Source organism: Dromiciops gliroides, chromosome 2 (assembly GCF_019393635.1).
Source record: "Dromiciops gliroides isolate mDroGli1 chromosome 2, mDroGli1.pri, whole genome shotgun sequence".
Taxonomy (NCBI): domain Eukaryota; kingdom Metazoa; phylum Chordata; class Mammalia; order Microbiotheria; family Microbiotheriidae; genus Dromiciops; species Dromiciops gliroides.
The window spans coordinates 270732902-270749613 of NC_057862.1; the positions used below are offsets into that span (position 1 = coordinate 270732902).

Genomic DNA, 16712 nt, shown 5'->3' on the forward strand with positions numbered 1-16712 from the left:
AAAATAAGGAGGTGAAGCTTGATTCAGTAGCCTCTAAGGCTAGGATTCAGTCTATCATCCTATGATCCTATAATTGGCAATTGCTTAAGTTTATTGAGTAGTGGAGTAATATGGTCAGATCTGTGCTTTAGGAAGATTATTTTGGGAGATGGAGCATAGACTGAAGTGGGGAGAGATTTTTTTTTTTTGTGAGGCAATTGGGGTTAAGTGACTTGCCCAGGGTCACATACCTATTAAGTGGTAAGTGTCTGAGGCCAGATTTGAACTCAGGTACTCCTGAATCCAGGGCTGATGCTCTATCTACTGCGCCACCTACCTGCCCCAGTGGGGAGAAATTTAATGCAAGGAGACAAATTAAGTTGCTATTGGCAATAGTCCAAAAAAAACTTGAATTTCTGAACCAAGGTAATGGTTGTTTGAGTCAAGAGAAAGTGAAAGATTGTGATATGGAGAGATGAAAATGATAAGATTTGGAAACTGGTTGACGTCTCAGATGAGTGATAGTGCAGAATTGAGAAAAACAAAAAAGTTGTGAACATGGGCTCTGGTCTCAATAGAATTAGGGAATTTTGGAAGATGTATATGTTTGTAGGGTAAGAGAATTAGATTTGTTTTGAATATTTTGATTTTGAGATGCCTATAGAACATGGGGAATGTACAATAGCCATTTATTGATATAGAACTGGGGATAGAGATAGAAAGAATTGGAGATAAAAAGCTGGAAAGAAATGTCATGGGGTGCAGAGCACCCCAGAAGTTCTCTGGGGCACACCAAGGAATCTTCTTCTTGAGAAACTAAACCAGAGGACAGATACCCTAGAGAGATAAGCGGAGCCAGTTTGGACTGAGCTAGCTTTGGGACCTCCACCCTTCATTCTGGTCTCCCTTACCCTGGGGAGATAAATTTGGGTGTGGCTGCAGCCTTTGTGTCCTGAAGAGAGATCAGTAGCCACCCCTCACCCAATTCCTCTAGTCACTACCAGTGGGGGATGGTCCTCCACTCCTCACCCAATTCCCCCAGCTACCACCAGTGGGGGATGGTCCTCCCTCACTAAAGGAACTTTCCACAGTCAAATGGTCACCCCTCCCCCCATCAGTCCTCTATAAAAGTACCTGCCAGTCTCCTGCTCAGGGAGATTGGTACCTCTGAGCCACGTGCTTTGTGCCTATCTCCCCATGAGAAGTCCAAGGATTTCTTTCATGGTTTCCCTTCCCTCCCCGCTTCCCTTCCCTTGCCCCTAAATAAACTACCATCTTATTCTAACTGTTTTTGTGTGCAAGAGGGTGTAATTCTTTAAAGAGGAATTCCTAAGAACCCCAACCCCGTACCCAACCCGTACCCCATTTCCCCCACATCAGAAACAAAGCCTGGATATATAGATTAGGAATCATCTTCCCAAAGATGATGATTAAACCTATGGAAACTGAGAAGGTTACTGAGAGTGTATAAACAAATATAGGGTATGTATTGGCCACATAAGAAAGACATATTTGCATAGATTATCATACAGTCTTGGAGGTAACAGGAGTAGATATCTATAATCTGGGCAACCCTTCTCCAAGGAAGACTGAGATTCCTAATTAGAAGGGATCAGAAGGGCCCTTGGTTGGCCACTTGCTCCTCCCTTCTTCTGTCTCCAAAAAGAGTATTGGGATAGATAGATAAATAGATAGATAGATAGATAGATAGATAGATAGATAGATAGATAGATAGATAGATAGATAGATAGATAGGTAGATAGATGATAGGCTGACAGATAGATGTGTGTATATAGATATCCACCTACATCAACTACATTCTATATGTATATGCTGGTTGATGGGTACACTAGGTACTTCCCTGGGTGCTCTTAAAGGTCAGGGTAGTTCCAACCTTGCACCTGTTAGCATGGCTCCTTCCCATCAAATGCTGGTTACACAAAAATCCATCACAAAAAAGCAGAGAGAAAACATATTTATTCAAGTAAAGAGTCAACAGAAAGAGGTGTATGCATGTGTATATCCACACATAAATATATGTATGTACATATATGCCATATATATGCATATGTTAGAATATACTAAAAATACACAAGAGGGAATGTGCTCTTTAGGTAGAAGCAAGATGAGATTTTTCTTTAAATCAAGAAAGAGAAATCACCTAAGGGAAAGGCCCTCAGATTCTCTAGTGAGGCAAATTGGAAATCAAGGACAAGTTGAAGAGCAAACTTTCTTTACATGTCTTCAACTTCCATAGTTGTTCTGTCTCTGCATGTCTCTCCCAAAGAGTTGCTAGATACTCTGTCCTCATACAGGTATACAAAATAAGGTAGTGTTCTTTCCACCAGTATGGAATCACCTCTTTCCACATATTTAGTCAAATCCAAAGCTCCCCAGGCTTGATTGGAAATTCAGTTAATAGAGAGCAGTGTATGCACTAGGAATGATGGGTAGAGGTTTAGGTCATACTGACCAACCAGTTCTTATCTCCAAAGTAACTTGATTTTTTAAAAGCTAAAGCTCTCATGCTCTGGATTCAGGAAGAGCTCTGTTCTGGACACAACATGTATGACAAAGTAGAAAGACCACTGAACCTGGAGTCAGATCTGGGTTTAAATTCTGGCTTTGCAACCTGTGATACTTAGGGAAACTCATCTCACTACTTTGTGCCTTAGTTTCCTCATCTGTTAAATGAGAGGCTTTCACTATAGCATGTCTAATTCAGTCCTCTTCCAATTCTAAATCCTATAAACCTTAATTTTAAAGAGTTAGGAATACATTCAAACAAGCCAATATCAAATATTGACTGTGGGAAGCTAGCCAGAACCTGCAAATAGTATTCTTTCCAAGCTGCTATGCCCCAGTACCCCTCAGATTTATCTAGTTCACTTTGATGCTCTAGCTTCTCTGTTTGGTTACAAGAAGGAGAGGGGTTTGTGTTGGCAGGGAGGGGGGTAGTGATCATGATGCCAAAACTAATTATAAACATTTAGCTCCATTGCATACCATATGCTGATTTTCTTTTTATGGAAGAAACTGAAGGCACTTATAAGTAATTTCTTGCCCCCAAATTCTGTGACTAGAGTAGTTGATTTAATATCTTTATTAACATAAATGAATTTTTATACATAATCATGACATATTTATATGGTACTTTAAGTTATATAAAGTTCTTTCTACACAATAAACCTATGAAATAGAGAATTATTGTCTCCATTTTACAGATGAGGGAATAGAGAGTTAGAAAATTGAAATGACTTTTCCCAAAGTTACACACTTTGTAAGTGTTAAAGTTAGTGTTGCAAAGGTTAAAATCCCAAGGTGAGAATTTTCCTTAACAAGCTCATTTTATTTAAAATTATGAAATTCATGATTTGCATGAAGATAGCAACAGCTGAGAGGCAGAAAAATTATGGAGATTTTATGTGAATTTATGAAGTACCAACAGAAAGATATGGGGTAGGGGGGAGAACTATATATACAGAATAATCATGATACTCTTATACAAGATGAAGTAATTTAGTATTTTTACCAATAGGAAATACTCCTCTGAAATGAAATAGCTGAAAAGAGAGCCACATATCAAATATATTGGGAAATTGTTTATGCTTTATATTTCATTCATTAGATAGTTACCTTATTGACAGGAATTATGTTTTTAACATTGAAGTAGAATCCAAAATAAACCATGTTAAAAATGCCATGCCGTCCTAAAGTAGCTGTGAGTCCTTTGTTGAGTCCCTGGAGTCCCAGACCCTTCGTTTTAATGATGTGTCTTGCATAATTCAGAGTGGTTGGTTGCTGCAGCAAGGAAACAAACAAAAAGAGCTGTCTTTGAAGCTATGAAGAAGAGAAAATTACCTCCTAAACTGCTATTTAAGTCAGAGGCATTAGAGATTTTTCAACCATGCACTGACATTATTAATAACTGAGTTAAAGAAAATGAAGAGTCTAATAAAATTAACAAGAACATATTTACAATGAAAGACTTTATGGAGGAGTTTGTTTGGAAAATAAAGGAAAACCATCTTCTATAGAACTAAAGGACCTAACATCATCTAATAATTACTACCATCTTTAATAGGTAAACAAATAGAGTCAACTCCAATTTATCTTCACTAATGGAGGGGAGTGGCAAGGTGGATAATCCAAAGCAGTGGATAACACTTGAGGCATTTATATTTGATCACTGAGTGCATTATGTGACTTCTCTTACAGCAGATTTACCTTTCTAATTATGTTTCTTTAAGACTAATACTAAAATTGCTTCATCTTTCCTAATACTTTTCCCTAGATAGAAATGGGGAAGTGAGTCCTGGATTAAAAATTAGCTATGGGTATGTGTAGGAAAAGAGTGGTACTCAGCACATCTTATGTTGTAGGAGTTATTCATAGTTTGTTATACCTACCCCAGTAGCCACATATTATTGTCTGTGGTTCAATAGCTTTGGGTTACTAAAATCTCTGTGGGACTTGAATTTTAGCCACTTCTAACATTCATAGGGCAGCTAGGTGGCACAGTGTGGATAGATAGAATTCTCGGTCCAGAGTCAAGAAGATTCATCTTCTTGCATTAAAATCTGGCTTCAGACTAGCTGTCACTTAACCCTGTTTGCCTTAGTTCCTCAATTGTGAAATGCGCTGGAGAAGGATATGGCAAACCACTCGAGTATTCATCCAGGGCTATTCCCAGTTGTCCTGATATATATCTTGTCACTGGACCAAATGGCTCTGGCAGAGAAAGTGAGGCTGGTGACTTTGCACAGCCCTCCATCACTTAAATCTAATTCATTACAAGTGAGGATATCATCTCCCAATGTCATGGTCCTCTTCTAGAATGAAGGACAAACAACAACTCCTAACATTCACCAGTGAACTCCCCTTCATTAACAAAGAGGTTTGCCTAGTGTTCATTTGACTGTTTTTAAATGATGAGCAGGAGAAGGGACTCCTACATGTTTTTCCATAGCAATAAACATGGGTGAAAAGGGCCCAAAATTTGAATTTTTGTGAACTGAATGGAAACATGAAAAGCAGGGCCCCAAGATGCAAACAATGGCATTTGCTTGAACCCTTCATCTGGAGCAGTGCTTATTAGAGAAAGTCATGGAAATATTATGAGTTTTTCTAATTAAAGCTGTTTTCTTGTTAGTAAATGTGCAAATAAAGCCAAATCACCAGGATAAACAGAGCAAGTATTATATAGTCCCTTTAAACATCTTACATTCACAGTCATCTAATTAACATGATGCGCAGGAATTAGTCTGTATGGTAAATTCCTACAGTTCCTGCTAATACATGTTTAATAAATTCATAAATCAGGTAAAATTCTCTAGTATCACTCATCTCTTCATTTAGATGGATTACATAGATTAACTAAGACAAATAGTATTAAATTCAAGGAAATCTTTTCCCCCTTATAAATCATAAAAAAACACATAAAAAAACAAATCAATAAATGATACCCTGTAATTTGGAGAGCAAAAAACCCAAGTATTCTGAGGTTTAAAGTCAGTTTTCAGCTCCAAAAATAGGACTTTCTTTGGTGTGTGCATTCCAACAATTGAATAAAAACATCAAATACTTGTTTTTATTTTAAAAATATTCCCAGGGGCTCATCCCTTCAGGCAAGATAATTATGTTCTCAAGCAACACAAACTGTCAGGGCCCACTACTGATTACTCAGATCAAGGACAATCAAAGGGGAAAAGTGAGAAGAGTTCAGTTATCATTTGTAGAAGTGGTACAGAACAGAAATAAAGTCATAAAGTTCCCTAATTCCAATATAAACATTTTTACGAAGCCTCCTTATTTTGCGGTGAACAGGATGAAAGGTGTACAAAGGACTTAGAACTCAGCCTAGCAACATTAAGAAGACTTCTACTCCTGGGGGACTGGAAACTCTCTTGGGTTAGAGTGTTCATGGATAACACATTAAACATATATTCAAGAAATATCCATCAAATGGTTGGCATGAGCTATCACTATGTTGCATTTTTCAGTGAATTCAAAGAAGTATATAGCATGTTGTCCCTACAAGGAAGGGGTTGATAATAGTTATATTAAAAAGAAGAATCAATGTTTTTGATTCTCTTCTATCCAACAGCAGGCATTATCCACTGACAAAAGTTGGAAGAGATTTGTGTAAGAGACAGAGAAACACATAGTAAGCCCTCAGTAAATTATTATTGAAGGAATGAATTAGAAAATGAATGAGTAGTCTTTTTTTAAAAATCCTGTTTCACTGAGGTATCCTTTCCTTTTCCCACAAGGTATTATTCCCATTTCCCTTTATCCCTGAATACTTGTAACCAATCAAAATCTTCCAGATCTAAATTACTTTGAAATTAAGTCGTTTAACCTGTGTAGTTGGAGATGACTTCTTCATATATATGAGCTTTTCAATACCATCCTTTCTGTAGTTCTAGTAGGCATCTCTTTGTGTGGGGGGAATAGGGTGGGGGTGGGGTGTATCTAATTAATTATTTTCCTGTTCTTCTCTTCAAAGTAACAGTTTTTATGATCAGCCCCACTCTAGCAGTCTTTCAGCTTTAAAATTATACATAATATGTTTTACATATGACAAGAATTTCATAGATGGATTCAGGTCACTGAAGTACCTAGAATTGTGAGAAGTTAGACAATAGAGCCAGGACATGGTAGAGGCAGGAGTGGAACTCAGAACTTCCTGATTTTAAGGTTAGTTTATCCACTAGTCTATTCTGACTTTATATATAATTCCTCCATAGTATGACTACATATTCATAAATTTCAGAGCTTTGGCAAAGAAGATGACTCAAAAGAATTCTTGTAAATTATTCTAAATTAAAGTGTGAAAATTTGTCTTCATTTGTTTTGTTCTTGTATATTGAATCATCTACACATAGGCAAATATTTAATTAGAAAGGCAAAACATGACTTTCACTGGGATGCTAAATAGGAAAATATAGACCCATTTTTACTAGTTCTCTGTCAACATGGGGAATTTTACTAAACTTATTTGATTACCAGGCTGCCATTTCAAAACAAAAGGCTGACTAATGAACATCATCAGCCAAATGATTCCAATAATATCCAACCGAACAAGTCATTCCTGAGGAGATGATCGAGCTCAGTTTCTTTCTAATATTTTAGTTCCACTATAATTTTCATATTTACTTGCCAGTCTTTGGTCAGGATGCATTCTAACTCCCTCATGGGTACCTTAAGAGGAAATATGTGCATGAGAGTGAAAATAAATCATCTAACACCAGGTAAAATAAAATATTCAATTCACTGAGACCTGTGAAAATTACTAACATTTTAAAGGCTCTCAAAACCCTGCCAATAATGATTTTAGTACTACTAATTACAATAATATAACAATAACCAGAACTCCTCATGTTTAAAAAACTTAGCAGAGAACTCCTTAATTGTTCATAAGAGATATGACAGTTTTTAATCTGGTGGTTAATGTACAGTTAATTAAGGTAACAAAGTAAGATGTATAATCTAATTATTGTCTGCCATTTTTATAAGAGCTCAAAGTTAAAAGTATGCAGTTTTGTTTTGTTTTTTTAAAGTCATGTAATATAATAGACAAGAACCTTTGGCTGAACAGTGCTCTCTGACACCACGCTGGGGCACTGATTCATTACAGACTGAGGGAACAGTCTTACCAATAAATCACTAAGACAATTTACGGCAACTTGCTGTATTTTTTCTGGACTCCTTCCATTCAAATGGTGACCATGTCTGGCTCAGTTTAACATGTGAGCTCACAGCAAGAGGTGTTAGTCTGTAGGCATTGTTCTTTAGGTAAATAACCACCCATGTGTGGCCAACAAGTAGAATGCTATATGATCTGCCAATTCCAAGATAAGATGCCAGTGGCTTTCCTACTATTAGAAAAACCCCTTGGCTGAAGCAACACCATGTCAAAAGATAGCATGGTTCATATATGTTCACATCTTCACTTCCTAAAAGCAAGGTGAATTTTATGGCATTCCAAAGCCAACACATTGCATGTATTACATTAGATTTAATTGTGTGACTGAAAAGCAAACCAGATGAAACCTTTACACAACTGATTGAATGTCCACCAAGAGGTTTTTAAAATGCTCTATTGTTTAAAAAAAGAGAGAAAAGAGAGGAGAAGGAAGAAGAGAGGAGAGTCAAGGAGAGAGGAGAAAAAGGAAGAAGACAGGGGGGAGAGGAGGAATGGGAAGAGGAGGGAGAAAAGAATAAAGGAGAAGAGAAGATAGAGAAGAAGAGAGGAAAGGAGAGGAGGGGAGAGGAGAGGAGAGAAAAACAATCGATTCGGGGGGTTAGCAAATACTCTTGCTTTTCAGCACAAAAGAGGTTATTAGTGCTTTTCTTTTGTTAGGTGAAGCCTTAAAAATTTGAAAAAGTACAACAAATATTTCTTACTTTTGAAAGCAAAATGCAAGTGCAGGTTTAGGAAACAAGTGCAGATATTCTACCTTTTTACATTTCCTTTAGCTTAGACTTTCATCTATCAGCTTTATTATGTGAAATAATATTAAAAATAAAAATGACAAAAAAAATAAAATAAAATAAAAATGACATTATTAAAAGCAACTGTATTTGACAATGAATAAGAAAAATTTAAACTAATTCATTAGGTCCCATCCAAACTTCTATTTTGTTGGCTGGGTTTTCATAAACAACTCCTAAACAAAGGAAATTAATACTGTTTAAACACAGGACTGTTCCCCATGCAAACCTGGCTGGCTATCCACAAAGGAAATAGGTCTTGCACGCAGGCTGGTTGTTTTCCTAGGTATGTAGTTAGTATCACTGTGCCTCTGCTCCAGTAACTAGCTACTAGCATTGTGGGTATTTTTTTTACAACTATTTTCTATTTATTTAATTAAATATTTCCCAATTGCACGTAAGAATATTTTAACAATAATTTTATGCATACATTCTTTCTTTTCTTATCTTTCTTTTGTTCTTTCTTTTTTTGGGTGGAGCAATGACTTGCTATTAAGTGCTAAATGTCTGAAGTCCGGGTGTGAACTCAGGCATTCATGAATCCAGAGCTGGTACTTTATCCACTGCACCACCTAGGTGCCCCTAACAATCATTTTAAAAAAGAAAATTTTGAGCTCCAAATTCTCTCCTTCCCTTTAGCCCCCGACCTTTCCTTGAGAAGGCAAGCAATTTGATATCAATTCTACATGTGAAGGCATGGAAAATATATTTCTGTATTAGCCATGTTTCAAAAGAAATGAGAAACAAAATACAACAATAACTTTTTATGTTTAAAAAAGTATGTTTCAATCTGCAAAGTTCATTAGTTCTCTGTCTGGAAGTAGATAAGCATATCATGGGTCCTTTGGGGCTGTCTTGGATCATTGTCTTGATCAAAGTAGCTAAATCTCTTATATTTGATGAACAATACAAAATGAACTTCAATCTGCATGAATTCGTATGTCTTCCCACTTTTTTCTGAAACCATTCTGCTCATCATTTCTTAGAGAATAATAGTATTCTATCACAATCATATACAACAGCTTGCTCAGCCATTCTCTAATTGATGGATATCCCCTCAATTTCCAATTCTTTGCCATATCAAAAAAGAGTTCCTGTAAATAATTTTGTACACATAGATCCTTTCCTTTTTTTCCTTTGATTTCTTTGGAATACAGATCTAGTAATGGTATTGCTGGGTCAAAGAGTATGCTCAATTTTATAGCTTTTTGGGCATAGTTCTAATTTGTTCTCCAGAATGGTAGGATAAGTTCACAACTCCATCAACAGTGAATTAATGACTTAATTTTTCCACATTCCCTTCAGCATTTGTTATTTTCCATTCTTTTTTAAAAATCATTTTTAGACAATCTGACAGATGTGAGTTGGTATCTCAGAGTTGTTTAATTTGCATTTCTCTAATCAGTAGTGACTTAAATTTTTTCATGTGACCATTGATAGCATTAATTTCTTCTAAGAACTTCTAATTTGACCATTTATCAATTGGGGAAGGACTCATATTTTTATAAATTTGGCTTAGTTCACTACATATGCAAGAAATGTGGCCTTTATCAGAGAAATTTGCTGCAAAATTCCCCTTCACCCTCAGTTTTACTTCTAATTTTTTCTGCATTAGTTTTATTTGTGCAAAAACTTTTTAATATATTATTTAATATATAAATTATTTAATATATCATATTAAAAAAACCACTGATTCCCTTGATATTCTTGAATTTTTTTTTCTTTCAGATGAATCTTGCTATTATTTTTTCTACCTCTTTAAAATAATTATATGGTACTTGATTAGTATAACAATTAATAAGTAAATTAACTTAGGTAAAAGTGGCCTACCCTTAAGCAATTTTTATTTCTCCAATTGCTTAGTTCTGTAATTCTGTTTGATTACAAAAAGTGTTTTGTAATTGTGTTAATATAATCTCTGAGTTTATTTTAGCAGTTAAATTCTCAAGCATTTTCTATTGTCTTCAGTTATTTTAAATGGAATTTTTCTCTCTTCCTTCTGGGTTTTGTTGGTAGTATGTCTAAATGGCATCATGGAAGTTACCTCTATTCATAGACTGTCTATAAGTCATGTCAATCAATGGACCAGCCAATTAGCTTGGAACCGTGTGTGGTGCCTGCCCTGCTTCCTGTTCTACAGGAGGCTTCTGGGAGAAGTGGCTGAGGATTGGGCCTTTTCCTTGGGGAACTGGCTGTTGGCGGCAGGGGCAGGAAGAATAGGCAGAGTAGACAGATTTTCTTTCCCCAGAGGTTCTCTTTACTAATCCCTAATATGCTTTAATAAATACTAAATGCCCAAAGACTGGTGCTAAGAGCTTTTAATTTAAGGTGACCACTCATTAGATTTTTAGACATCACAGTTAGATTTTTAAGCTTCACAACTCTCAGCAATACAGTGATCCAAGACAATCCCAAGGAGCTAATGATGAAGCATACTATCCACCCCCATAGGAAAAACTGGTCAAAAGAGCATTTGTGGATATATAACCTATATCAGATTAGTTAATGTCTTGTGGTGGGGGGAAGAAAGGGAGGGAGGGAGGGAGGGAGAGAGAAAAATTTGTAACTCTAAATCTTATGAAAATGAATGGTGAAAACTACCCTTACATGTAACTGGAAAAAATAAAATAAATATTTGTTGAAAAAAAAAGAATTTGGATGCTATGACATTTTGTACATATGTGTTTAGTACTGATATTACTTCATTGTCTATGGTTCTTTGTAGCAAGATGTAGTTTCCCTGCTTATCCATTTTCATTAGGAATATTTTTGCTTTTGCTTTGTCTGACATCATGATTGCTACCCCTGTCTTTTTTACTTTAGCTGAAGTATAATAGATTCTGCTCTGGCCCTTATTTAAACTCTGTTTCAAGTGTGTCTCATTAAACAATATATTTGGGGGTCCTGGTTTCTAATCCATTTTGCCATTCATTACAATTTTATAAATTAATTCACCCCTTTCACATTCACAGTTATGATTACTATGTGTTTCCTTCCATCCCACTTTCTTTTGTAATCCTTCTCTATTTTTATGCTATTCCTCCTCTAAAGTATGTTTTGCTTCTGACCACTGCCTTTTTTATCTCATCTTTTTATCATCCCTCCCCTTTTCTCTTGACCCTCTTCCCTCCTCCTACCCTACTGGTAATATAGAGTTCTATTACCAATTAAGTATATAGATATAGATATTGATATTGATCTATATGTGTATGTATATATTCCCTCTTTGAACCAATTTAGATGTGAGTGAAGTTCAAACATTTTCCATTCCCTTTTTCCCATTTTCCCCTCCATTGTAAAAGCTTTTCTTTGTGTACCTCTTTTATGTAAGATAATCTCCCCCACATTCTTCCTTTACCTTCCCCCTTCTCTCAGAGAATTCCTCTTTCTCACCTATGCATTTTTTACATCATTTCAACATAATTGATTCACTCTCTATGTAGAAACCTTCTAACTGCCCTAATAATGATAATGTTTATAGAAGATACATGTATCACTTTCTCACATAGAAAGGTAAACAGTTTACTGTTATTGAGTCCCTTATGATTTCTCATTCATGTTTACCTTTTTATATATCTCTCAAATTTTGTAATTGAAAGCCATTTTTAAAAAAATTTAGCTTAGGCATTTTCATCAGAAATCTTCAAGGAAAGAAAATGATATTTAATTAAATAAAGAATTTTGAGGCATTTCTGATGAAAATGCCTAAGCTAAATTTTTAAAATCAGTTTCAGTGGGTAAGTGATTCTTGGTTATAATCCTAGTTATTTTGTCTTCGGTAGTATAATATTGCTAGCCCTCTGCTCCTTTAATGAGGTAACTTCTAAATCTTGTGTAAACCTGACTGTGGCAGCACCATATTTGAATATTTTTTTTCTTGATGATTAAAGTATTTTCTCTTTGAACCAGGAGTTCTGGAATATGTTATAATATTTCTACAAGTTTTCATTTCAAGATATCCTTCAAGTGGTAATTGATGGATTGACTTGAGGTCAGTTTTCCTGTGTAATTTCTTGAAATATGATGTGGAGGCTCTTTCTTTGATCTTAGCTTTCAGGCAATCCAATAATTCTTAAGTTATCTTTCCTCTATCTATTTTCAAGGTCAGTTGTTTTTCTTTGAGATATTTCATATTTTCTTCTATTTTTTTTTTATTCTTTCAACTTTGTTTTTATTGTTTCTTGATATCTCACAAGGTTATAAGCTTCCATTTCCCCAATTCTAATTTTTAAGGAATTGTTTTCTTCAGTGAGCTTTTGTACCTCTTTTTCAATTTGGCTAATCCTGCTATTTAAGGAATTTATTTTCACTAGTGAAGTTTTATACCTCTTTCCCACTTTGGCCAACTTTGTTTTTTAAGGCGTTTTTTCTTTTTCCTTTGGTATATATTTTTGTCTCTTTTACCAAGCTACTGATTGTCTTTTCAGAATTCTCTTCATTGTCTTTTATTTCTTTATCTAACTTTTCCCCCACCACTCTGATTTTTAAAATATTTTTGGGGGTTTTTCCAGGAATTCTTGTTGAGATTGTGTCCAATTCACATTTTTCTTTGAGATTTTGCTTGTAGCTGTTTAACTTCATTTTCTTCTGAGTTTTTGTCTTGATTTCCCCTATGATCATAACTTTTAAAGGTAGGGTTATTTGTTGTTGTTTGATTATTTCCCCAACATATTTCTTGATTTGGAATTTTATGCTACTGTTCCTGTGTGTGTGTGTGTGTGTGTGTGTGTGTGTGTATGTTGGGGTGGCAGGAAGAAACAGTGTCTCAGGCTTTTTTTTGCACATGTGTTTTCAAAAGAGCTAGTTCTGGGGGTTTAGAGGTTTTCTATGCTTTTAAAGTAGCTTGATCTGGGGAGCAATGTGGTTACTGCTCTCCTGGTATGCACTCTGGTTCTCACTCAGAAAGTACCACTGATCCATTGGGATTTCAATCAATACTGTTCCTCAGGTTCCCTGACCCCTTGAAGCTTGAAGTGATACTGCCCTTCAGGGTTTCCATCCTCTCTTGACAGAAAGTGTTCCTGTCTACTTTTGAACCTAGATACATTTATAGGCACTGAAGTTGCCAAACAGTTGCTCCTCAGGACTCCCACTCCCTCATGGCCAAAAAATGCTCTTTTCTGCCCTTGAACTTTGACCTAGAATTGGGTATAGGCAATGGGGTTACCAAAAAGAATCTATTTCCTGGGTTAGCATAATGGTCCTCTGCAGTCTTTTTCTGAGCATTTGCCAGGTATTCTTACAATCTCTGTCTTTAGAGTATCTGAAGCCACTGCTGTTTCTATCACCACCACCTAGTTTCTGAGTGGTGTTTCATCCACATTGGCACTGGGTAAGCCTCCTCCTCCTCAATGTCACCAATCTCTTTTTCTGACCTCCTATGCTGTCTTGGGATGAAAGAATGTCTCACTTTGACCTTCTGTTAGCTCTGCCACTCCAAAAAATTGATCTGAGGCATAATTTTAAAGTTGTTTGGAGAGGAAAGTTATATGGGTTCAAATCGAATACTTCCTTTATTCCTCCATCTTATCTCTGCACCTCAGTATATGATATTGTTTCTTTGTTAACAAATAAATTTCATATTTATTGTACTCCAGAATGGGTAAATCAGTTCACAACTCCACCCAAATAGATTAGTATCTCAATTTCCCCACATCCCTTCCAACATTTGTCATTTTCTTTAATGTCATATAAACCAATCTGATAGGTGTGGGGTGGTAGCTCAGACTTCTTTTAATTTGCAATTCTCTAATCAACAGTGATTTAATTTGTTCTTTTTCTTTTTCTAGCTTTTCAAGTTGCACGCCCAATTCATTAATATCCTCTTTCTCTTTTTAATTCATGAAAGCATTTAGAGATATAAAATTTCCCCTAAGCACTGTTTTGGCTGCACCCCATAGATTTTGGTATGTTGTCTCATTATTGTCATTCTCTTGGATGAAGTTATTGATTGTTTCTATGATTTGTTGTTTGACCCACTCATTCTTTAGAATGAAATTATTTGGTTTCCAATTAATTTTCACTCTACCTTTCCATGACTCTTTATTACATGTAATTTTTATTGCATCATGATCTGAGAAGGATACATTTACTATTTCTGCCTTTCTACATTTGACTATGAGGTTTTTGTGCCCTAGTACATGGTCAATTTTTGACCATGTGCCATGTACTGCTGAGAAAAATGTATATTCCTTTCTGTCCCCATTCAGTTTTCTCCAGACATATATCATATCTAACTTTTCTACCATTCTATTCACATCTTTAACTTCTTTCTTATTTATTTTGTGGCTAGATTTATCTAATTCTGAGAGGAGAAGATTCAGATCCTCCACTAGTATAGTTTTGCTTTCTATTTCCTCTTGTAACTTATTTAACTTCTCCCCTAAGAATTTGGATGCTATACCACTTGGCAGATACATGTTTAGTATTGATATTACTTCATTATCTATAGTATAGCACGATGTAGTTTCCTTCCTTATCTCTTGTAATGAGATCTATTTTTGCCTGTGCTTTGTCTGAGATAAGGATTGCTACCCCTGCTTTTTTTACTCTAGCTGAAGCATAATATATTCTTCTCCAACCTTTTACCTTTACTCTGTGTGTATCTCTCTGCTTCAAATGTGTTTCTTATAAAGAGCATATTGTAGGATTCTGGTTTTTAATCCACGATGCTATTTGCTTCTGTTCAACCCATTCACATTCAGTTATTATTACTAGCTGTCTATTTCTCTCCATTCTATTTACCCTCTTTGTACTTCCCCCCTTCTTTCACCCTATTTCTCCTCACCAATGTTTTGCTTCTTACCCCTGCCAACCTCAATATGCCCTCCCTTTTCTTTATCCTTTTCTCCCCTGCTTCTCCCCTCCTCTCTATCAGTGCCCCATTTCCCCTTTCCCTTTTACTTCCCTAAAGAATAATCAAAAGTGATTTAGAGCATTTGTTCATAACACTATATATAGCTTTGATTACTTTATCTGATAACTGCCTATTCATATCCTTTGACCATTTATTGAGTATGACTCTTATTTTTATAAATTTCACTCAATTCTTTATATAGTTGAAAAATAAGGCCTTTATCAGAGAAAGTTGCTGTAAAAATTTTTGTACAATTTTGATCATTGTGTTTGCCTCCATCCTATTTTTTATTGTTTATCCTTCTCTCTCTCTCTCTCTCTCTCTCTCTCTCTCTCTCTCTCTCTCTCTCTCTCCCTCTCCCTCTCCCTCTCTCTCCTTCATCCTGTCCATGTTTTGACTCTGACTTCCACTTCCCCCAATCTGCCCTCCCTTCAACAACTCTGTCCCCAACTTCTCCTATCCCCTTCCCATCCTACTCTACAAAGTGTATGATAGATTTCTATACTCGACTGAGTGTGTATGTTATTGCCCTCTTTGAGTTCTAATAAGAGTAAGGTTCAAGTGCTTTCCAATTCTCCCATCTTCCTCTTTACTGTAAAAACTCTTTTGTGTCTTTTTATGTGAGATAATATAGCCCATTATATCTCTTCTTTCCTTTTTTTCCCAGTACATTCCTCTTTCTCATCCTTTAATTTTATTTTTGTAAATATCCCGTCATATTCAACTCATACTCCTACCTTCTATCTTCCCTAATGATAAGTTTTTTAGGAGTTACGTGTATTACCTTTCCATGTAGGGATGTTAACAGTTTAACCTTATTGAATCCCTTATGATTTCTCTTTCCTGTTCGCCATTTTATGCTTCTATTGAATCTTTTATTTGAAAGTCAGATTTTCTATACAGCTCTTATCTTTTCATCAAGAATGCATAAAAGTCCTTTATTTAATTGAATATTCATTTTCTCCTGAAAGATTATACTCAGGATTGATGGGTAGGTGATTCTTGGTTGTAATCTTATCTCCATTGCCCCCCTCCATATCATATTCCAACCCGACTTTCCCATGATTTGATCATTTAATGTAAAAGCAGCTAAATCTTGTGTTATCCTGACTGTGACTCTATAATATCTGAATTGTTTATTTCCTACTGTGTGTAATACTTTCTCCTTTATCTGGGAGCTCTGGAAGTTGACTACATTATTTCTGAGAGTTCATTTTGGAATCTCTTTGAGGAGGGGATTGGCACGTTCTTTCAATTTTGGTTGTAGAATATCATGGCAATTTTCTTTGATAATATCTTGAAAGATTATATCTAGGATCTTATTTTTAAAACTGTCTTTCAAGTAGTCCAATTAATTCTTAAATTATCTCTCCTAAACCCA

At 35.6% G+C, this 16712-nt stretch overlaps 1 protein-coding gene across 2 annotated transcripts in view; it reads right to left on the reverse strand.

Annotated features, from left to right (window-relative positions):
- Positions 1-16712, reverse strand: part of SLC25A21 (solute carrier family 25 member 21) — a 745362-nt gene that overhangs the window by 37704 nt on the left and 690946 nt on the right. For both annotated transcript variants that reach the window (XM_043989383.1, XM_043989381.1), the window contains exon 7: positions 3616-3780. In XM_043989383.1, coding sequence (XP_043845318.1) covers positions 3616-3780 — 165 coding nt within the window. The remainder of the gene's footprint in view (positions 1-3615; positions 3781-16712) is intronic.